A 20,464-nucleotide genomic window follows, 5' to 3' on the forward strand; every position below is an offset into this window, starting at 1 on the left:
CCAGGAGGAGGGAAAGCTCCCAAGCTCATTTTACAAGGCCACCATTACCCTGATTCCAAAAAACTGACAAAGACATTACCAAAAAAAATGAAACCTATAGGCTGATATCCCTAATGAACTTGGATGCAAAAATCCTCAACAAAATATCAGCAAACCAAATTCAGCAATACATTAAAAAGGTCATACACCCCTATCAAGTGGGATTCATTCCTGGTATACAAGGTTGGTTCAATATCCACAAATCAATTAATATGATACACCACATTCACCACATAAACACATAAAATGAAAAATAAAAATATGATCATATCAACAGATGCAGAAAAAGTACTTTTCCAGCATCCATTTATGATAAAAACTCTCAAAGTGGGATCTAGAGGGAACATATGTCAACATAATAAAGGCCATACATGACAAACCTACAGCTAATATCATAGTCAATGGGGAAAAGCTAAAAGCATTCTCCTTAAGATCAGGAAGAAGACAAGGATGCCCACTTTCACCACTTTTATTCTACATAGTACAGGAAGTTCTAGAGACAGCAATCAGACAAAAAATAAAAGGCATCCAAATTGCACAGAAGGAAGTAAAATTGTCATTATTTGCAGATGACATGATACTAGATGTAGAGAGCCCCAAAGAGTCCATCAAAAAACTATTAGAATAAATGAATTTAGTAAAGCAGGATACAAAATTAAAATCCACAAATTGGTTGCATTTTTATACACCAATAACAAACTACCAGAAAGAGAAATTAAGAAAACCATCCCATTTACAATTGCATTAAAAATAATAATAATAATAATAATAATAATATACTTAGGAATAAATTTAACCAAGGAAGTAAAAGACATGTAACTGTACTCAAAAAATTGTAAGACATTAAAGAGAAAAATTAAAGATACAAATAAATGGAAACATACTATGCTCATGGATAGACTTAACATAGTTAAAATGTCCATACTATTCAAAGCAATGTATCAAAATACCTATCAATTCCAATGTATCAATTCCTATCAAAATACCAATGGCATTTTTCACAGAACTAGAACAAATCTAAAATTTACATGGAACCATAAAAGACCCCAATTAGCCACAGCAATACTGAGAAATAAGAACAAAGTAGGAGGTATCACGCTACCTGATATCAAACTATACTACAAGGCCATAGTCATCACCATGGTATTGTCATAGAAACAGACATATAGATCAATGGAACCAAATAGAGAGTCCGGGAATAAATCCATGCCTATATGGTCATTTAATCTATGACAAAGGAAGCAAGAATTTACATTGGGGTAAAGACAGTCTATTTAATAAATGGTGCTGGAAAAACTGGACAGATACATGCAAAAAAATGAAACTGAACCACCTTACATCATATACAAGAATAAACTCAAAATGGATTAAAAACTTAAATATAAGACCTGAAACCATAAAACTCCTAGAAGAAAATATAGGAAGTAAACTCACAGACTTTACCCTTAGTAATATTTTTACTGATATATCTTCTCAGACAAGGGGAAAAAAAGAAAATATAAACAAATAGGACTACATAAAACTAAAAAGTTTCTTCACAGCAAAGGAAACCATCAACAAAACAAAAAGACATGCTACTGATAGGAGGAGATATTTGCCAATAGTACATCTCATATGGGGTTAATATACAAAATTTATTAAAAAAAAACTCATACAACTCAACACCAAAAAAACCAAATAATCCAATTAAAAAATGGGCAGAGGACCTGAATAGACATTTCTCCAAAGAGGACATACAGATGGCCAATAAACATTTGAAAAGATGCTCCACGTCACTAATCATCAGAAAAATGCAAATAAAAACCACAATGAGATACTGCCTCACCCCAGTCAGAATGGCTATCACCAATAAATCAACAAACAACAAATGCTGGCGAGGATGTGGAGAAAAGCGAATCCTCATGCACTGTTGGTGGGACCACAGATTAGTGCAGCCACTATGGAAAACAGTATGGAGGTTCCTCAAAAAATTAAAAATAGAACTGCCATATGATCCAGCAATTCCACTCCTGGGTATTTATCCAAAGAAATCCAAAAAACTAATTCAAATACATATGCGCACCCCTTGTTTACTGCAGCACTATTTACAATAGCCAAGATATGGAAACAACCAAAATGCCCATCAATAGATGACTGGACAAAGAATTTGTGGGACATTTATACAATGGAGTATTACTCTGCCACAAAAAAGAATGAAATCTTACCATTTGCAACAACATGGATTGACCTTGAGATTATTATGTGACATGAAATAAATCAGACTGAGAAAGACAAATACCATATGATTTCACTTATATGTGGATTCTAAACTGGAATAAATGAGCAAACAAAATAGAAATCGACTCATGCAGAGAAAAAAACTAATGGTTGCTAGATGGAAGGGGAGTTGGGGGATCAGACAAGAGGTGAAGGGATTAGAAAGTACAAATTGGTAGTCACAAACCAGTCACAGGGATGTGAAATACAGTATGGGGAATATAATCCTTAATGTTGTAGAGATCATGTAGGGTGTCAGATGGGTAACGATCAAGGGGAACACTTCACAGATTATATAAATGCCTAAGCACTGCACTGTACACCTGAAATATTAAATAATACTGAATGTCAACTATTATATATCTATATATCTATAGCTATATCTATATCTATATCTCCATTCATGGTTTGTAAATTGCAAAGCTACCACTCCTGAGTTTGAGCACCTTATTAAGCCATTCAATGTAAATAAAATATCAAAATAAGTTTATTAAAATATGCTTGTTATACATAAAACTAGAAGTAGTTCAGGATTATATACTTTAAATTTTACAATCTCATCCTCCTGGTAAAAATACAAAAGAGAACGGCATGTTTAAGAATCAGTTATTCGTATACAGGCGTACCTTGGAGATACTGTGGGTGTGGTTCCAGACCACCACAATAAAGCTAGTCACACAAAGTTTTTGGTTTCCTAGTGTATATAAAGGTATGTTTATGTTACACATATTGCAGCCTACTAACTGTGCAATAGCATTATATCTTTAAAAAAATGTACAAACCTAATTTTAAAAAGTTTATTGCTAAAAAATGCTAACCATCATCTGAGCCTTCAGGAAGTTGTAATCTTTGGCACAGATAGGGTTGCCACGAACCTTCAATTTGTTTAAAAAAAACACAAACACAATATTCTGCAAAGTGCAATAAACCTGGGTATGTCTGTACTTGACTATATTCATGCATACTACATAAAAGTCATCAAGAAATAAAGTTTTGTCTACTAAAAACTGGCAAATTTACAAAAGTCATATCAAACCGAAAATGTTGATAGGTTTATGCTTCACTTTTTAGCTATAATGCTTAAATTTAGATTAGAAGCCCCAATTTAATAAAAATCTTGGCTTACTTAATCTTGACACCATGCTTTAGCATGACACCATAAACTCTGAATCTCAGGGGTCTCCTATATACTAGCTATGTGGCCTTGGACTAATGACTTTTGTGTCTGTTTTTTCATCTGCAAAGTGGGGGTTCCTACCTACTTCAGAAATTGAGATTAAGTGCTTGACACATAATAGCCAACATAAATTTATTAATAATAAGCACATTTCAGTGCTTATTAATATTTACATGTATTTAAAAGTACATGGTGTTTTTGTGTTGTGACTAATACTTTTAAATAATTAACTCATTGCAACTTCAGTCTAAAGTTAATACTTATTTCTATTTCTATTTCAGTTGCTGAATATCTATCTCCCTCACCTCCATCACACCCTTCAAATGATCTTTGCCCACACAATAGTTAACTGTGCTGGTTATGTTCTGATTCCGGTCATAAATGGACCTAATGCATCCAGTCCTCTTAGTGCTAAGGCTCCCTTTTAAGCAAAATTGAGTAAGATTAGCACATTGGTACTTTAGCAATAGCATAAGGGAATGTTTGGCTGAAAATTTAAGACAATTACAATTAATGTGATGCTATCCAAGCTTGATGTGGATGGAATATATATTTTGTTCTAGTAACATGTTTTAGAGTTTTTATCAAAGAACTGATTTATCTGACAACTAAAAACTACACAAAAGTTAAATCCTAAAATTACACAAACCACAGAATATAAGTATTAGAAAATGTCACTGTTTGTTCCCTAACAACACTTAAGATTTCCAATAGCAATAGCTTTATTAGGAATGTATATTGGTAAAACATTTTAGGGCTCTTAAATCTGAAACCCATTAATGTCTGGATCAGGTATGTTTGATCAAAAACATCTTTCAACAACGCTTTATCATTAAATTTAGACTTTGCTGCTTGATTTTAAAACCTCAACATCCTTAGTTGCCCATTCAAAATATCCAAGCCACATCAAAAATAAAGGCATGGGCACTTTCAGGATTCTGGCAACTACTACAGTATATTAACGCTAAAAAACATATTGGTACAAGAATGTTTAAATGTCATAACAATATTAAGTAAATCTCTCAAGCCAATAAAAATGGGATAATGTGTTAATACTCAAATCAAATAATTACTAGATTGTATTCTAGTTTTCAGGCTGAAAACTAGACACATTTGTCTCATTTCTAACTGACACATTTCTATCCAACAGAAGTTGACAGGTTTAAAATATTTCTACATATTTGCTGCAATTCTAATAGTTTAGTTTGCTATTTTATTTATCCATGCTACCCCCATTTCTCCATTTAGCAATGGTTCTTAATCTCTATACAGAATAAGCCTATTTAAATGATTTAGATTTGAATTTTCAATGAGAAACTATTTTCCACATGAATTCCTTTAGTAAATGCAAAGTGTGACATAGTATATTCTTTAAGTCATGCAGATTGTTAGATAAACTTTGGTAAACAGATAGAGGGATTTCAGAGAAACACACTGAAGTGATTTCATTTAGAAAGGTTATTATGTTTTGGTTAAAAAAGAGGATCAACATCAGTATCACAAAAATTAGTAAAACTGTAGCAATGTTTAGAATCCTACAAAGTTCAGCTTCCTTTTCATCATCCGGCCAGGAACGTGGCATCCTTTTTGAAGAAATTTTCATTTCAGGAATGAGAAGTTTCTTAATTTGTCCAATTTCTGTTCTATTCCAATCTTCTTTCAATACTTGGCTTACTCGAGGATAGATTTCAACAGGTTGGACCTCAGGGAGTCGTATTTGTCTCAAGATCTGCACATGCTGGCGGACATCATCGAGTTTTTCAAGAAATTTAAGTGGAGACTCTTCTTGTAAAGATGTTGTCAATGTCATTAATTCAAACTGCTGCTCTCTCATTTCTTTCATTCTTTCAATTTGTGGAGTATATTCTTGATTAATCAGATTGCCCACATCACAGAGAGCAGTTAGGAAAACTTTTTTCTTCTGTTCTAATGTATCACTAAGCTCCTTAAAATACTGGAGAACAACTTCCTTGTCACTTTGGACCATTTTCTCCAAATGAGATTTTTGTGCTTCTAGCTTTTCAGTAAGATGAGTAAGACCTGTCCAGTGTGTGTCAGTTAACTGTTCAAGCAATTTCTGAGGCGTGTCCTTTTCTTTCAGATAGGCACTTTGAAGATCATCTATAGGATGACCATGATGTTGACCTATGGTAAGGCAATGACCACAAACTAATTTTTTATCCAGTAGACAGTAAACATTTAATGGTTGCCTATAATGTTCAGGGCAAGTGACGATATCCGGATGGTCTTCTTGCTGGTACTTTTCAATAATAGCCCTTAATGCAAAGTTAACAGGTAAAGATTCAATACCAGATGGAGCAATTTCAATAATACTTCTGCAATTAGGGCACTTGAGTGGAATTCGTAAAGGTCTCCATATATAAAAGTTACCAGATGCCTGAAGAACATTTTCCAAGCAGTTTCTGCAAAATGTATGAGAGCATGGTAATACACGAGGGTCTTCAAATATACTGTAACAAATGGGACATGTTAACTCGTCCTCAAAATTGTGCATTTCCTAGAAAGAGAAAAAAGTATTATAAGTCTACATGTAGCAAAGATACCTGCATATATGTAAAGTTTTAGTTGTTAACCTCCAAACTGTTAATATATACTGTGCTTGTCGTTTAAAAGAAGATAACTGAGGTATTTACTAAGACTTTTTAAATGTAACTTCTTAGTAATTTAATTCTTGATAGTGCCAAAAAAATGTATACATATTTTAAGAAAGGAAAACACTGTATTAAAATTGTAATACTCAGGCGTCCCAGTGGCCCAGGTGGTTGGAGCGCTGGGCTTCTAACGCCCGAAGGCCCCAGGTTCAATTCCCACATGGGCCAGCAAGCTGCGTCCTCTACAGCTAAGATTGTGAACAACTGCTCTCCCTGGAGCTGGGCTGCTGTGAACAGCCGGAGGTCAGTGTGGGCTGCCGTGAGCAGCCAGCGGCCGCGCTGGCCAGTAGCCAACAAGAGCTGCCATGAGATGCTGTGAGCACTGACCAATGACCAGCGAACAACTGACTCAGCTGGGGGGGAGCACAAGGCTCATAATACCAGCATGGGCCAGGGAGCTGCGCCCTACAACTAGACTGAGAAAACAATGGCTTAAGAAACAGGAGAGTGGTGGGGGGGGGGGGGGTACGGAGGCAAAAAAAAATTTGTGATACTCAGTTTACACCAATAACAAAAGATGAATACAAGTCATGTGTATATATTTTTTTGGCATCCCCAGTATAATATTGAATAATTGATTATCTTTAAGATCTTATTACTTTGGGACAAAAATCATGCTGAACAAAACAATTCTAATTAATTTGTAATAAAATGCTTCAAAGGACAGTTATTTACATTTGTTCCTATATAATGAAGACTAAAATTCAGCGTTCTATTGAAGTTTACTTAATTATAACTATTCTGTGCAACTTTTTACATTCTAAAATGCTAAAATAAATTGGGCTTAGCAAAATTATATTCTTTAATTCAAAAGACTTCATGCTCCCAGTTGGCTCAACCATACAACGTTAAGTTCGTGAACTCATCCTAGAAAAAGAGCTACTTACCTCATTGCTGAATATCACTATGGTCACCTTCAAAGTACTCCCCTTGGGAAGCTATGCACCAATGCCAGCGCCTAGTCCACCCTTCAAAGCAACTTTGGAACTTTTTCTGGAATGGCCATAAGAACTGTTGTCGTATTACCCTTGATGTCCTCCTGAATGTTATCAAAATGTCTTCCTTTCAGTATTTCCTTTATCTTCAGGTAAAGAAAGAAGCCATTGGGGGCCAGATCAGGTGAGTAGGGAGGGGGTTCCAATACAGTCATGTGTTTAATGGCTAAAACTCCCTCACAGACAGTGCCTTGTGAGCTGGTGCATTGTCGTGATGCAAGAGCCATGAATTGTTGGTGAAAAGTTCAGGTCATTTTCATCTAACTTTTACATGCATCCTTTTCAGCACTTCCAAATAGTAAACTTGGTTAACTGCTTGTCCAGATGGTACAAATTCATAACGAACAATGCCTCTGATATCAAAAAAAGGTTAGCAACATCGTTGCAACAAGTTCGCATACTTAACTGTCAGTTTCCAAAGCAAGACAGTAAATTTTTTCAGCAACTGTAACTATAAATTTCTCAGCTTACTGCACTGGACTACCAGTGTGTTTGAAGACCACTATCAGCACAGTGTAATATTCTAAAGTAATCATTTTAATTTGAAAATTTAGAAGGAAAAAACATTTTTGAATTGGTCCTGGCCATAAAAGTCAGTTTGAAAGATGAAGTGTTGATCATGACAACTGAATTATGGACCACAAAAGCATGAGCAGTAAAGAACACCTTGAGTCATCTTTCTTTAATGAAAGAAGCCCAGCAATAGTTCCGAGACCGTCCCTGACAGAACTAACTTGACCTCTTGGCAAGCTATTACTGACGTTTCCAAAAACAGACACCTGACTGTTTTGTACCCTACCACCTTTTATAACCTCCTTTGTACCTATCAATGCAAGCCACAGTCCTCAGGAGTTTCTTAGCCCTGATAGAGAAAATGAAGCTACACCATTGTTTAAAGAACCATGAAAAGCAAAACAAAAAAACCCCAAGTGCCATTCATGTAAAACATTAGCTTATGAAAGAAAGTCTTCCTCTATAAAAAGATTAAAAGTTTGAGAAAATGTCTACAAATAACTAATTGTACTTTTAATAAACATAAAAACCTCTTTAAACTTTTTTAGTTCTATGCTCCTTACCTTCACCATTTTTGAAACCAAAATCTTATTCATGATTCAAATCTCAATTTGGGCCCTTCCTCCTCCCCAGGTTAGGTGCCGTTAATCTCAGCACTTAACTAGATTTTATTTAAAAGAATTTTGTAATATTTTTCTATACATTAGAATATGAGCCTACAACCAGGGCAGGAATTGTGTCTCAGCACAAGACAGGACACATAGCCGGCATTCACTCACAATTGATTGGTAAACGCTGCCTCTTAAGAGACCAATGTTAATAAAATGTCAGATCTTAGTTTTTTGGTTCATTTAAAATAGCAAAATCTCTACTTTCTAGGAAAAAGCTATATAACAGGAGAGTCCATCAGAAAATATACTCCATTCAAACTGACCAATATTCAGAACCCTAATAAGCCAGGAAGTGTCACATACAGACTAAGCTTCGATGAACATTCCAGGAAACTAACATAATTGAGCAAGAGTACAGAAGATGACAGTCATTGCATATAAACTCAAGTGAATGCATGCTGGGAGGACTTTATGACTTTACCCTACACCTACAGAGAGCTGAAATCATGCAAAAACCACCCAAGAAAAGCAAACATGTTTCTCAGAGTATTTCAGTGATGTCAGAATTCATAATGAAGGAATAAACTGAATAGCACTTAGCAAACGAATAAAATTTGAGCAGTGGATACTTGTCAAAGCCAAACATTTTCCCTGAGAGCCCTAATTAAGGGACCCCAAAAGCTCTTTCTTTAGAATGAGGACATTCACAACAATACTGTAAAGAAATTATCTCCTGAGCTCATATAAAGATTGAAGCAAACATGGTCTTAAAAGTTTCACAGTATGTGAAATTTTTAATAAAATTCAATCAGAAATTTGTGGATAACTTGAAAATACAGAAATCAAATTCTACTCCTGGACTATACCCTCTTCTTGCTGATTTATTAAAAACTAATTTAGGTAACAAATTCATAGGAAGTCAGATACTGGTTAACAGAAGCAAGCCTGGTTGAAAATAATTATAAGGTCAGGAACTTTCTGGTTGCTGCCTGAGAAACAGAAGATATAGATGGTTATCGAGCTTAGAGGCTAGTTCCAGAAACTAGTATTAAATTTTATGTACCAGAAACTTTCCATAACCACCCTACACTCTTGAGAGGGAGACAAGGAACAAAAAACTAGCTATGTATATTTTCTAGGGTGACTATCTTAGATTTAGCTATGCTGTATGTATATAAGAACACTGGACACTAGAAGCCATATAGCAATGCCTTCAAAATTCTCAGGAAAAAAATGGCTTCCAATCTAAAATTCTATACTCAGAAAAATAAATTTGACATGAATGTTCTCAAAAATGAACACACCACCACCACTACCACCACCACTATCACCACTTTTCAGCACTTCCAAATAGTGAACCTGGTTAACTGTTTGTCCAGTTGGTATAAATTCATAATGAATAATCCCTCTGATATCGAAAAAAGTTAGCAACATCGTTTTGACTCTTGATTTGGACTGACAGAATTTTTGGTCGTGGAGAACTGGCTGACTTCCATTGTGCACTTTGACGCTTTGTTTCAGGGCCGTATTGGTACATCCATGTTTCCTCACCAGTGACAACACAGCCCAAAACATCACCTTGCCTCTCCAAAAGGTCTTGGCAAACTTCAAATCTCCTTTGCTTTTGTTCATTGGTGAGCTCCTTTGGGACCATTTTTGCACACACCCCTCTCACGCCAAGATTTTCAGTTAAGATTTTCCTAACTGTTTCTCTGTCGATGCTTACTTGGTCTGCTAGGCTTTTCACAGTCAGCTGACAATTTTGACGCACAATTCAACGAATTTTTGCAATGTTTTTGTCAGTTCTGCTCGTTACTGGCCGCCCGGACCTCTCTTCATCAGTGACACACTCTCTCCCCTCAGAAAAACATTGAATTCATTTGTACACTGCTGTTTTCTTCATGGCATTAACCCCATAACTTGGACTAATATGGCATTAACCCCATAAACTTGGACTAATATGTCCCTGATTTCACTTCCAATCTTGCCACGTTTAACAAGAAATTTAATGTTTGTTTGTTACTCTAATTCAGGGGTGTCCAAACTCTTTTTAACGGTTTTCACCAAGGGCCATATGCGGTAAAATACACAAACAGCTGGGCCACTCACTCGAGGTGAAGTACATATTGCCTCACCTGGTTTATTTAAGTAAACTACATATATTTTTGGAATTTGCTGTGGGCCAATTAACAATGGATCGCAGGCCGCAGTTTGGACACCCCTGCTCTAACTGAAGCTCAGACATTCTCGCGATGGCACATATAAACACGCAACAACAATAATGTAAGCCACTCATCAAGACACCACCACACATCCATAGGAACACAGCTGTGAGACACTTATATACCAAGGTTATGAAACCTTACCGAGCTGTTTGTACAGTGCTGCCAATGTAAGTGCACGGTGGCAAGTTCGCGAACTTAATTGTCAACCTATCTAAATCAAGAGGGGAAAGAAAGGAACAACAAATGTACAGTTAGCATTGACAAAAGGAAATAAACCAAATAGAGAAAAAATCAAAATTATAGAGAATTTCTGACATAACTCTAAGCTACTAGATCTGAAAATCCGTAAGAAATGAATTATTATCTATATCAGTTCAAATACCAAAGATGACGTGAGAAGATAAAGCAAACCATGAGAGAAATTTCCGGGTTGGAAAAGAGCTACTCTGAAAAAAAGGGGGCGAGGGGAAAATCTTCCCTGGTTGAGGTCTTTCAAATGGTCAAGAAACAACTTCTTGTTCAGCTATTCCAGAATATAAAGATATAAAGTTTGCAAGTTGTTTTGAAGATAGTATAACATGATTCCATAACCTAACAAAGACAACACAAAGCAAAAATACTTTCAAAAGCGGATACCAATGTAAAATCCTGAACACAATATTAACAAAAATAAATCCAGAGTACATTTAAAAAATACGACACAATGACCAAATAAGGTTCTTTTCAGAAATGTAAACTTAATTCAGTAACAGAAAATTATTCAATTAGGTAAATGGAGAAAAACTGTAAGTCACACCAGACGTGAAAAATGCACATAACAAAAATCAATGAGGCGTCCACAATGGCAGAAAGTGAAATAGTGGTTGCCAGGAGCTAGAAGGAGGAGGGAATGGACAGTTATTGTTTAGTGGGGACACAGCTTCAGCTTGGGAAGATGAAAAAGTTCTGGAGATAGATGGTGGTGATAGTTGCACAACTCTACAATTTTTTAAGTTTCTTGCCATTATCCAGCCTCTTCTTTGCCAAATTAATTTTAGAATCAACTTGTATTATTTTATAATTTTACAAAGCCAAAGAATAAGATAAAAGGAACGCATTTAAAATGTTATTTTCCTCCAGTGAGTACTAACAGCCCAAGTAAAAACTGACAACTTATTTCAACATATGCTGCCTTCTCTTTTTACTTCTGAATTTCTAAACTTTTTACGCAGTCTTTCTCCAGAGGGCTGGCTGATTTCCTATGGAGTCTCCACAATGTCTAACCAGCCTATTATGGATGGTCAGCACTGATAACATGATGGAGAATTAAGCAGTACCAAAAATATCATTACCTATTCTACTGTGTAAATTATTTTTTAAGTTTTAATTCACTAATGTGTTATTGCCTTTCATCTCCAAACATGAATGGTTATAAAACATTCATTACATTTTACAACCTCTGAATAGAAATTATATTTACCACATTATAGAGTTAGATGACTTGCTCTAAGGACTTACACCATAAGTCAGCTACGAGTCTGGGAAAATTCAAGAGATGCTACCACCCAGATTGGGGCTCACATCTTTGTTGCCATAACTGATAAAAAGCACATTTCATGCAATTCAAGACTTACTTTAGAAATACTACAACTGTGCATTTTATATACAAAGGGCAAGATTGTAAACCTACTTTTGTACATGTAAGTGTACAAAAACAATGAAGGATAGCCATAACTTTCAAATTAAAAAAAAAAATTCTATGGTCAGATTTAATTTTAACTCTGCCTCTTTGTACTACTTTCCTGCATTTTGACATCAACCTGTTTGCCCAAATTAAAAAAGAAACTATTAATGCAATTTAACCAGAGAGTAAAAGTTTACTGAAAATTTCTTTCTTATTCACTTGATCCTCCAGAGCTTACCTACTTTGTTGTTTATCTTCTCCAACTTTTTCAGATTCTTTTATTCTTATTCTAAAATTAAAATAATTTTATCTTGATGTTTTAGAATGCACACCCTCAAAAAATATATTAAATAGGACATCACGGGAATAGTTATTTCACTCTTTGATGTTTACCTTCCCTATGCCTCATTCTGTTTTTATTAATAGAAAAGTAGTGACACATATTAACAGTTATTGGAGCATTAGATGTTTCATTTGTACCTTGAAAGTCCCAACAGTTTTATGACCAAATTATCTCAAAAGGCCTCTTTTACACTGTCAAGTATCTTTTGAGCTCTCAAAAATATCAACAATGGTGATGACACAGCAAACATTAATGGTAATTTTAGACTGTTTAAAGTTAACTGGAAAAAGCATCCATGGCACTTAAAGATGTTACCAGCTTAAAACTACAAATATTGATTTACATTTTTCCTATCAAAACGTCTGTTCATCTTTCAATTCTGCCATTTAAATGTTGTGGGACCCTGGGTCAGTTTTACCCAATGCATGTCACAACTAGTGTTTCACATCTGTAAAATGGGCACAATTACACCCCCCCCCCCTTAAGTCCTCAAAGAACCTCTCACAGAGAAAGGGCTCAAAATAGCACTACTCTTCCCCTTCCCTTTCTCTAAGGTTCATGAAAATTCTGCCGGGCCTCCCTAATGTGCCTCCACCGCCTCGGTGCCCTCCGCCCTAAAACCCCGCGATGCAGACCAGCTCAGCGGAGTCGCACTCCTCTCACCCTCACCAACAAAGAGGGTCTTCCCCCTCACAGAAATGTAATTCCACACTGGACGGAAGAAAACGAGGTTCCCCAAACTCCCCATCCGGACAACAGGGAATAGATGCAGGACCCAAGCCCACTCTCTCCATCATCAAGCCCCTCCACTTCCCTTCAAACGCACTCAATACACCAGCCTCTGCTACAAGGAAAGAAGGGGGATCCAGGGCCGACTTCCCGGACCGGAAGAGAAGACCCTTAGACTCACCACGCGGAGGGAGAGAACCAGGCAACTTCACAAGCCGAAACAGAGATCGCGGGCCTCCAAGTGGACGCCGAAAGTAGCTTGGTTTCCCCGCCCTCCTCCCCCCCCCCCAGGAACTTCAGGTGCCTCGACGGGGCGGGGCTTCACAGAGCCTCATGACGCAGGCGCAGTCTCCCGGCAACATTCAACTAGGTAGCATTCGCCAATGGGAAAGAGCGCGGGGCTGCTGTTCGAAAGTAAACAGCCTACGGCGCCTGCCGATCACGGAGGGGGCGTGATCGCGAAGTCGGCTCCCGGCCCACGACCGGCTTTCTGCGCCTGCGCACTAAGCGCGGGCTGTTTCTCGAAAGCTCTCAAGGCGAGGTAAAGGTGGCGCTTCGGTGTGTCGGGGCGGGTCTGGTAGCTGCGGCCTCGGGTGGGGGTCCCACCTCAGGAAACGGAGTGGCGCCAATGGCCCCGAGAGAGGCGGAACCAAGCGGCGGCCAACGAATCCTACAAGAAAGATTCATAGGACTGATGTTCACATAGAACCATGGACTTTAAAGCGCAGCGTCTTCCATTGTTACCTCACAGGTTCCCTGCTCAGAGAAGTTTCCACCCACTTTAAGGGCACACGCGTTCCAGTGTACAAGGTCCGGGCCCAGCGGTCATTTCCTGTTGCGTACAGACTCTGGAGCCCTGGCCCTGCCAGAGGACTGGGCTGAGCGTGGGAAGAGGGGCTTCTGGTCATTTAGAATTCTCCGTGAGAAGTAACCCTATGAGAGCTGCTGGGAACTTAGGACTCATTAGGACAATCCCCCTGCTGTTCTTACCACCACCACCACCGCCACCCTGCTGCGCTTTTCCATTTTATGAAATTATTGCCTAGAGATGATGATTGTTAAGACAAAATTCCTGATTTCCAATTCAATTTCTCCACCAACTTCCTATTTCACCTTCTTAACCCCTTAGAATCAGAAAACATAAACTTCAGTGGTCCTTTTTCCTTTTTTCTTGAGAAACTTTATTCAGCTGTATCTCAAGACACACTCATCACAGCTTCCTTCTCTTCACTATGCTTAAAATTTTTGAGCCTTGCCATATTGTATGTTGCCAGTACATTCAGGTTTTCAGCTCTTATGCAATAAATTAACAGGAAAATGTTAAACACAATGTAAAACAAGTAATAACATTGAGTCCTGAGTCAATCTCAGATGTCTTCACCAATTCACGTACTGAAAAGGTTGCTTTTATGGTGTGTGGATTCCAGCAATATCCAGAGAAACCTAGTTTATATGGTGGTAAATATATATTTCGATTTTGTAATGCACATATATTTTCTATTTAAACATTAGCATCTTCCTAATAGATACCTTTTTAACTTCCTGTCGAAACAGTACATTGTGAATATCTTTCCATAGCAATAAATGTAGTATACTTCTATGTAATCATAATGGGGGAAAACTAAAAGCATTCTCCTTAAGATCACGAATAAGACAGGATGTCCACTTACTAGTCAACATAGTACTGGAAGTCCTAGGCACAGGAATAGACGAGAAAAAGAAAAGGCATCCAAATTGGAAAAGAAGACGTAAAACTGTCACTATTTGCAGATGACATGATACTATATATAGAGAACCCCAAAGCGTCCAACAACAACAAAAAAAGAACAATTAGAACTAATAAATGAATTCAGTAAAGTAGCAGGATAAAAAATTAATGTCCACAAATTGGATGCATTTTTATACACCAATAACAAACTCTCAGAGAAATTAAGAAAACAGTCCCATTTACAACTGCATCTAAAAATGATAAAAGACCTAGAAAAAAATTTAACCAAGGAAGTAAAAGAAAATTATAAGACATTAAAGAGAGAAATTAAAGAAGATATAAATAAATGGAAACATATACCATGCTCAAGGATAGGAAGACTTAATATAGTTAAAATATCCATACCACCCAAAGCAATATATAGATTCAATGCAATCTCTGTCAAAATACCAATGGCATTTTTCACAGAACTAGAACAAATAATCCTAAAAGACCCCAAGTAGCCACAGCAATCCTGAGAAAAAAAGAACAAAGCTGGAGGTATCATGCTACCTGCTATCAAACTATAGTACAAGGCCATAGTATCAAAACAGCATGGCACAGGCATAAAAACAGACACATAGATCAATGGAAAAAAAATAGAGAGTTCAGAAATAAATCCATGCCTGTATGGTCATTTAATCTACAACAAAGGAAGCAAGAATTTACTTTGGGGTAAAGACAGTCTATTTAATAAATGGTGTGGGGAAAACTGGACAGATACATGCAAAAACATGAAACTGGACCACCTTCTGACACTATATACAAGAATAAACTCAAAATGGAATTAAGAATAAATGTAAGACCCAAAACCATAAAACTCCTGAAGAAACTATAACTCTCAGACATTACCTTTAGTAATACTTTTACTGATACATCTCCTCAGACAAGGGAAACTAAAGAAAAAATAAACAAATGGGACTATATCAAACTAAAAAGTTTTTTCACAGCAAAGGAAACCATCAACAAAACAAAAAGATTTTTGCCAATGATACATCTGATAAAAGGTTAATATCCAAAATTTATTTTAAAAAATAAAAATAAAAAACACACAATTCAACACCAAAAAAAATCCAATTAAAAAATGGGCAGAGTTCCTGAATAGACATTTCTCCAAAGAGGACATACAGATGGCTAATAGACATGTGAAAAAATGCTCAACATCACTAATCATCAGAGAAATGCAAATAAAAACCACATTCTCATACCTGTCAAAATGGCTATCATCAATAAATCAAAAAACAACAAGTGTTGGCAAGAATGTGGAGAAAAGGAGAACCCTCGTGTCCTATCGGTGGGATTGCAAATTGGTGCAGCCACTTTGGACAGCAACTTGGAGGTTCCTCAAAAAAAACAAAACACACACACACAAAAACAGAACTACCTTATGACCTAGCAATTCCACTTCCAGGTATTTATCCAAAGAAATCCAAAACACTAATTCAAAAAGATATGCACCCCTGTGCTTACTGCAGCACTATTTACAATAGCCAGGATATGGGAGCAATCAAAATACCCATCAATAGATAATTGGGTAAAGAAATTGTGGTACACATATACAATGGAGTATTATTCTGCCATAAAAATAAATGAAATCTTACCATTACATGGATGGTCCTAGAGGGTATTATGATAAGTAAAATAAGTCAGACTGAGAAAAACAAATACCATATCATCTCACTTATATATAGAATATAAAGAACAGAATAAACAAACAAACAAAACAAAAACAGATTCATAGATATAGTGGCCAAACTGATGCTTGCTAGATGGGAAGGGGTTTGGGGGACTGGGTGAGAAAGGTAAAGGGATTAAGAAGTACAAATCAGTAGTTACAAAATAGTCATGGGGATATGAAGTACTGTATGGGGAATATAGTCAATAATATTGTAAAAACTATGTGTCATGCAGGGAGGCCTGCGGGGTCTCTGCTCCCGCTCCCCATACAAGAACGCAGGATATGGTGAGGCCAAAAAGGAACACCCACGGAGCCATAGGTAGGGGAGTCATACCACTACGGTCTCACTGGAGGCTGGGTTCACTGGACGTGCGACCTGCTGTCCGTTTTGTCTGCAACCCACCGACGACTCTCTTTCACTCTCCTCCACTCTCCTCGGCTCTCCTTCGTAGCCGTAGCAGTTATATTAGTGGCTAATGGCTCAATGGCTACAGCTGACGGCCAATCAGCCACAGCTGATGGCCATCTACTACCCGAGCCAGCACCCCTCCACGTGAGGCCGAGAGCCTGTAAACTACTTTCTGGGGCTCTACCCCCACACTATGTATGGTGTCAGATGGGTACTAGGCTTATTGGGGGGATCATTTTGTAAATTATATATATGTCTAACCACTATGCTATACACCTGAAACTAATATAAAATAATATTGAATGTCAACTATAATTTTAAAAATAGTCACGGGATATAGAGCATAGGGAATATAGTCTATAATATTGTAATATCTATGTACCGTGTCAGATGGGTAATAGACTTATTGGGGTTATTACTTTGTGAGGTATATAAATGTCTAATCACTATGTTGTTTTGTACACCTGAAACTAATAATAATAAAAAACACAATCTCTGTGTTCAAGTTGCTTATCTAAGTGAACTAGCACAGATATAGTATAGTTAAATGGTAGTATCACATAAACTGTAGTCTAGAGTGATTGTACAGAAAACTAGGACAAGTAGCCCAGATTTGAAGCCATTGAGTCTCCAGATTGCTGGTGACTGGTGACCAGGTAGTAGGAGCTGCACATAGGTGACATTCACCTGTTCTGAGGTCAATCAAAGGGTTTCTATAGTAGGTACAAATCAGAGTGGCTGCCCACCTCACAATTGGATCTCTAGTCCTCATATTCCTACATCCCCTTTTCAGGTTGTGGGCTCTGTCTCCTATACTCAGAATGGTTGGCTTTGCGGCAAGCAAGACAACTCTGGGATTGGCTAATGCCTTCCCAACTCTGTCTGGCATCACAGCTGGAAAAAATCAAGAAACATTCATCTTTTAAGTTTTGGAGACAGAAGAATAAAACTTCCATTTTTCAAATCCTCTGTTGAGACACTGCCCCATGCTCTTTTAAAGGAGAAGGATTAGGACTTCCCTAGTTACAAAGGTTTCTTATGCGGCACACGGCAGTATACAAATGTCATCCTGTATATTCAGAACGGCAAATACCAACTATATATGTGTGCTACAGCCTTGAAAGAGTTCATGTGGATGATAACATACTGTTCCTTTTTGTCCCTTTCATGATGCCCTTTATGTTCATAATAACCAGAATTCACCTGTTAAAAAGTTTAGGCAGATCTGGACACAGAAGCATATGGTGTGATTTGTCTTGTCTCCTATTTTTGAGATTATCCTACCAATACATGAGTAAACACCAAATCAATTTTAGAGACAGCATTCAAAACAGGAAGAGACTGCCGTCTCACACATGTAATGCCTTAATTACAATGATTAACATTTATTGAGCACTTACTATGAACCAGGCACTGTGCTATCATTCATTATCTCACTTCATCCTCACAACCACCTTATAAAACAGTTACTATTTTTTAAACTTTTAAATGAAGTATAAAAAACAATGTCTCTATTTTTATTTTTACCTATATTTTAAAAGGAGGGAACTCAACTCCAGCAAGGCTAAAGAACTCCCTCAAAGCTACCCAGTGTGGTTCTCTAATTCCAAAGCAGGTGCTGTGTGCTTTCATTTTCCTCTTCACTTTTTGTTTCCTAGGGTTGCCATAACAAATTGCCATAAAATTGGTGACTTGAAACAGTAGAAATTTATCTTCTCACAGTTTTAGAGGCCAAAGTCCCAAATCAAAGGTGCTAGCAGGGCTGTGCCCCCTCTGAAAACTAGAGGACTCTGTCCTTGCCTCTTTCCGCTTCTGGTGGCTCCTGGCGTTCCTTTGCTTGTGGCTGTCATTCCAATCTCAGCCTTCACATGGCCTCCTCCTCTGTGTGTCTGTCTTCTCCTTTTCTGTCTTATATAAGGACACCTGTCATTGGATGCAGGGCCAAGCTAGGGTAACCCAAGGTAAACTCACCTCAAGATTCTTAATTACTTCTGCAAACATCTTTAATCCAAATAAGGTCACACTCACAGGCTCTGGGGGCTAAGACGTGGATATATGCTTTGGAGGACCACCTTTAACTCACTCTACTTTCCTAATAAGATCTCTGAGGGTTAGAGTTGTCACATGTGAGTATACAATGTTAAGGGCTTAACAGACTCCCAGAAAACTAGATAGAGAGTAAATCCCAGAGATCATCTCATTTTCAGCAGAATATACTTAGGCCCAAAGGAGAGACATGCCTTGCTCATTGTAACACAGCAAGTTCATAGCAGATTTAAGGCCACACTTAAACATCTTGATGCCCTATTCAAAGGCGTGTGACCCTTTCACATGATCAGTTAGGTGATTAAAATGTTTTCCATCTCATATTGCTTTTCATCTGTCAAAGAATCATGATAAAAACAAATATCAGTACGTCTCTGTGACAAATTTCTCTCAGATTTCAGTCCCAAGAAAAAAATTTTTAGGACTAAACTAAGTTTCACATAGCTATGAAAGCTATGTATATAATTATATCTACCAGTATTTGTAGCCAACTGCTAAGTTCCAAATTTTAGACTCTGATTGATTTCTTCCTCTCCAGGCCAAATAAATTACTTTTCCTCAGATGGTTTTTGTATTAGAAATTTGAGTTACAGCTTCAAAATACAAGATACCAAATGAACTGTGAGGCAGACCGCTGTGAGGAATTTATAGAATATAGGGGCTTTGAGAACTGGTGAGGGGAGTTTTCATCTCTCATCTTCGGGGAGAGTGTGGAAGGCTTGGGGAGAGGATTTGTGAGGAGGACCCCTTCTGTAAAGGCTTGCAGGAATGCTTTCAGTCCTGCTTCTTCCCCAGGGTCTGCTCCTCACCGTATGCCTAGTGAGAGGGCTCAGCTGTCTACCCTGCATTGGAGGGACTGTGTGGACTGGCATTTACTGAATCCTGGGGAAACCTAAGATGTGACAGCCAGAATGGAGGAGAACTGCTGCTGCATTGGGACTCACCTGCATTCCCAGAGTTGATGGGTGCCGAGGAAGCATGAGTATCCCCAAGGATCAGAGGAGCCGTTGTAGGGTTGCCTAAGGTCCCGCCCAACATGCCAGCAGGAGGGGCAAACAGACCTCAGCAGAGAAATTCTGCAAGTATCCAATCACTCCTAGAGGCTGCAGAAGGAGCAAACAAGGAGCCTGAGGGGCCCAAGATAAACTGTGAGAAATCCCAGGGATAGACTCTGAGGAACACATGGAAGAACTCCAAATTTCCAAGGAACTGCAAAAGAGCCCACATGAGAAAAGAGTATATTTCACACATTACCCAGGTCCGGAGCCCTAGAGCTGGGCTCCCACAGCCTGGGTCAGGTGAGAACTTTCCCTGTTCTCCAATCTCTGCCCAACACAGGAAGGATGAGAAAGGTAGTTAGG

The 20,464-nt window shown here is 37.7% G+C and overlaps 1 protein-coding gene across 14 annotated transcripts; it reads right to left on the reverse strand.

Annotated features, from left to right (window-relative positions):
• Positions 1 to 2,764: 2,764 nt before the first annotated feature.
• On the reverse strand, positions 2,765 to 13,546 carry TRIM59 (tripartite motif containing 59). 14 transcript variants are annotated; one of them, XM_088794018.1, is made up of 4 exons: positions 13,405 to 13,546; positions 12,394 to 12,440; positions 10,630 to 10,699; positions 2,765 to 7,225 (listed from the first exon to the last, which is right to left on the reverse strand). In XM_088794018.1, the coding sequence occupies exon 4, from the start codon at positions 5,985 to 5,987 to the stop codon at positions 4,779 to 4,781; it is 1,209 nt and encodes a 402-aa protein (XP_088650144.1). In that variant the 5' UTR covers positions 5,988 to 7,225; positions 10,630 to 10,699; positions 12,394 to 12,440; positions 13,405 to 13,546; the 3' UTR covers positions 2,765 to 4,778. The 14 variants fall into 14 exon arrangements, with proteins under 14 accessions (XP_088650144.1, XP_088650141.1, XP_088650142.1 ...); XM_088794015.1 differs by having other exon boundaries at positions 2,765 to 7,492; XM_088794016.1 differs by having other exon boundaries at positions 2,765 to 7,492; positions 10,630 to 10,695; positions 12,390 to 12,440.
• Positions 13,547 to 20,464: the final 6,918 nt, after the last annotated feature.

Source organism: Rhinolophus sinicus, chromosome 17 (assembly GCF_057876585.1).
Source record: "Rhinolophus sinicus isolate RSI-liver-muscle chromosome 17, RSI-T2T, whole genome shotgun sequence".
Lineage (NCBI taxonomy): Eukaryota > Metazoa > Chordata > Mammalia > Chiroptera > Rhinolophidae > Rhinolophus > Rhinolophus sinicus.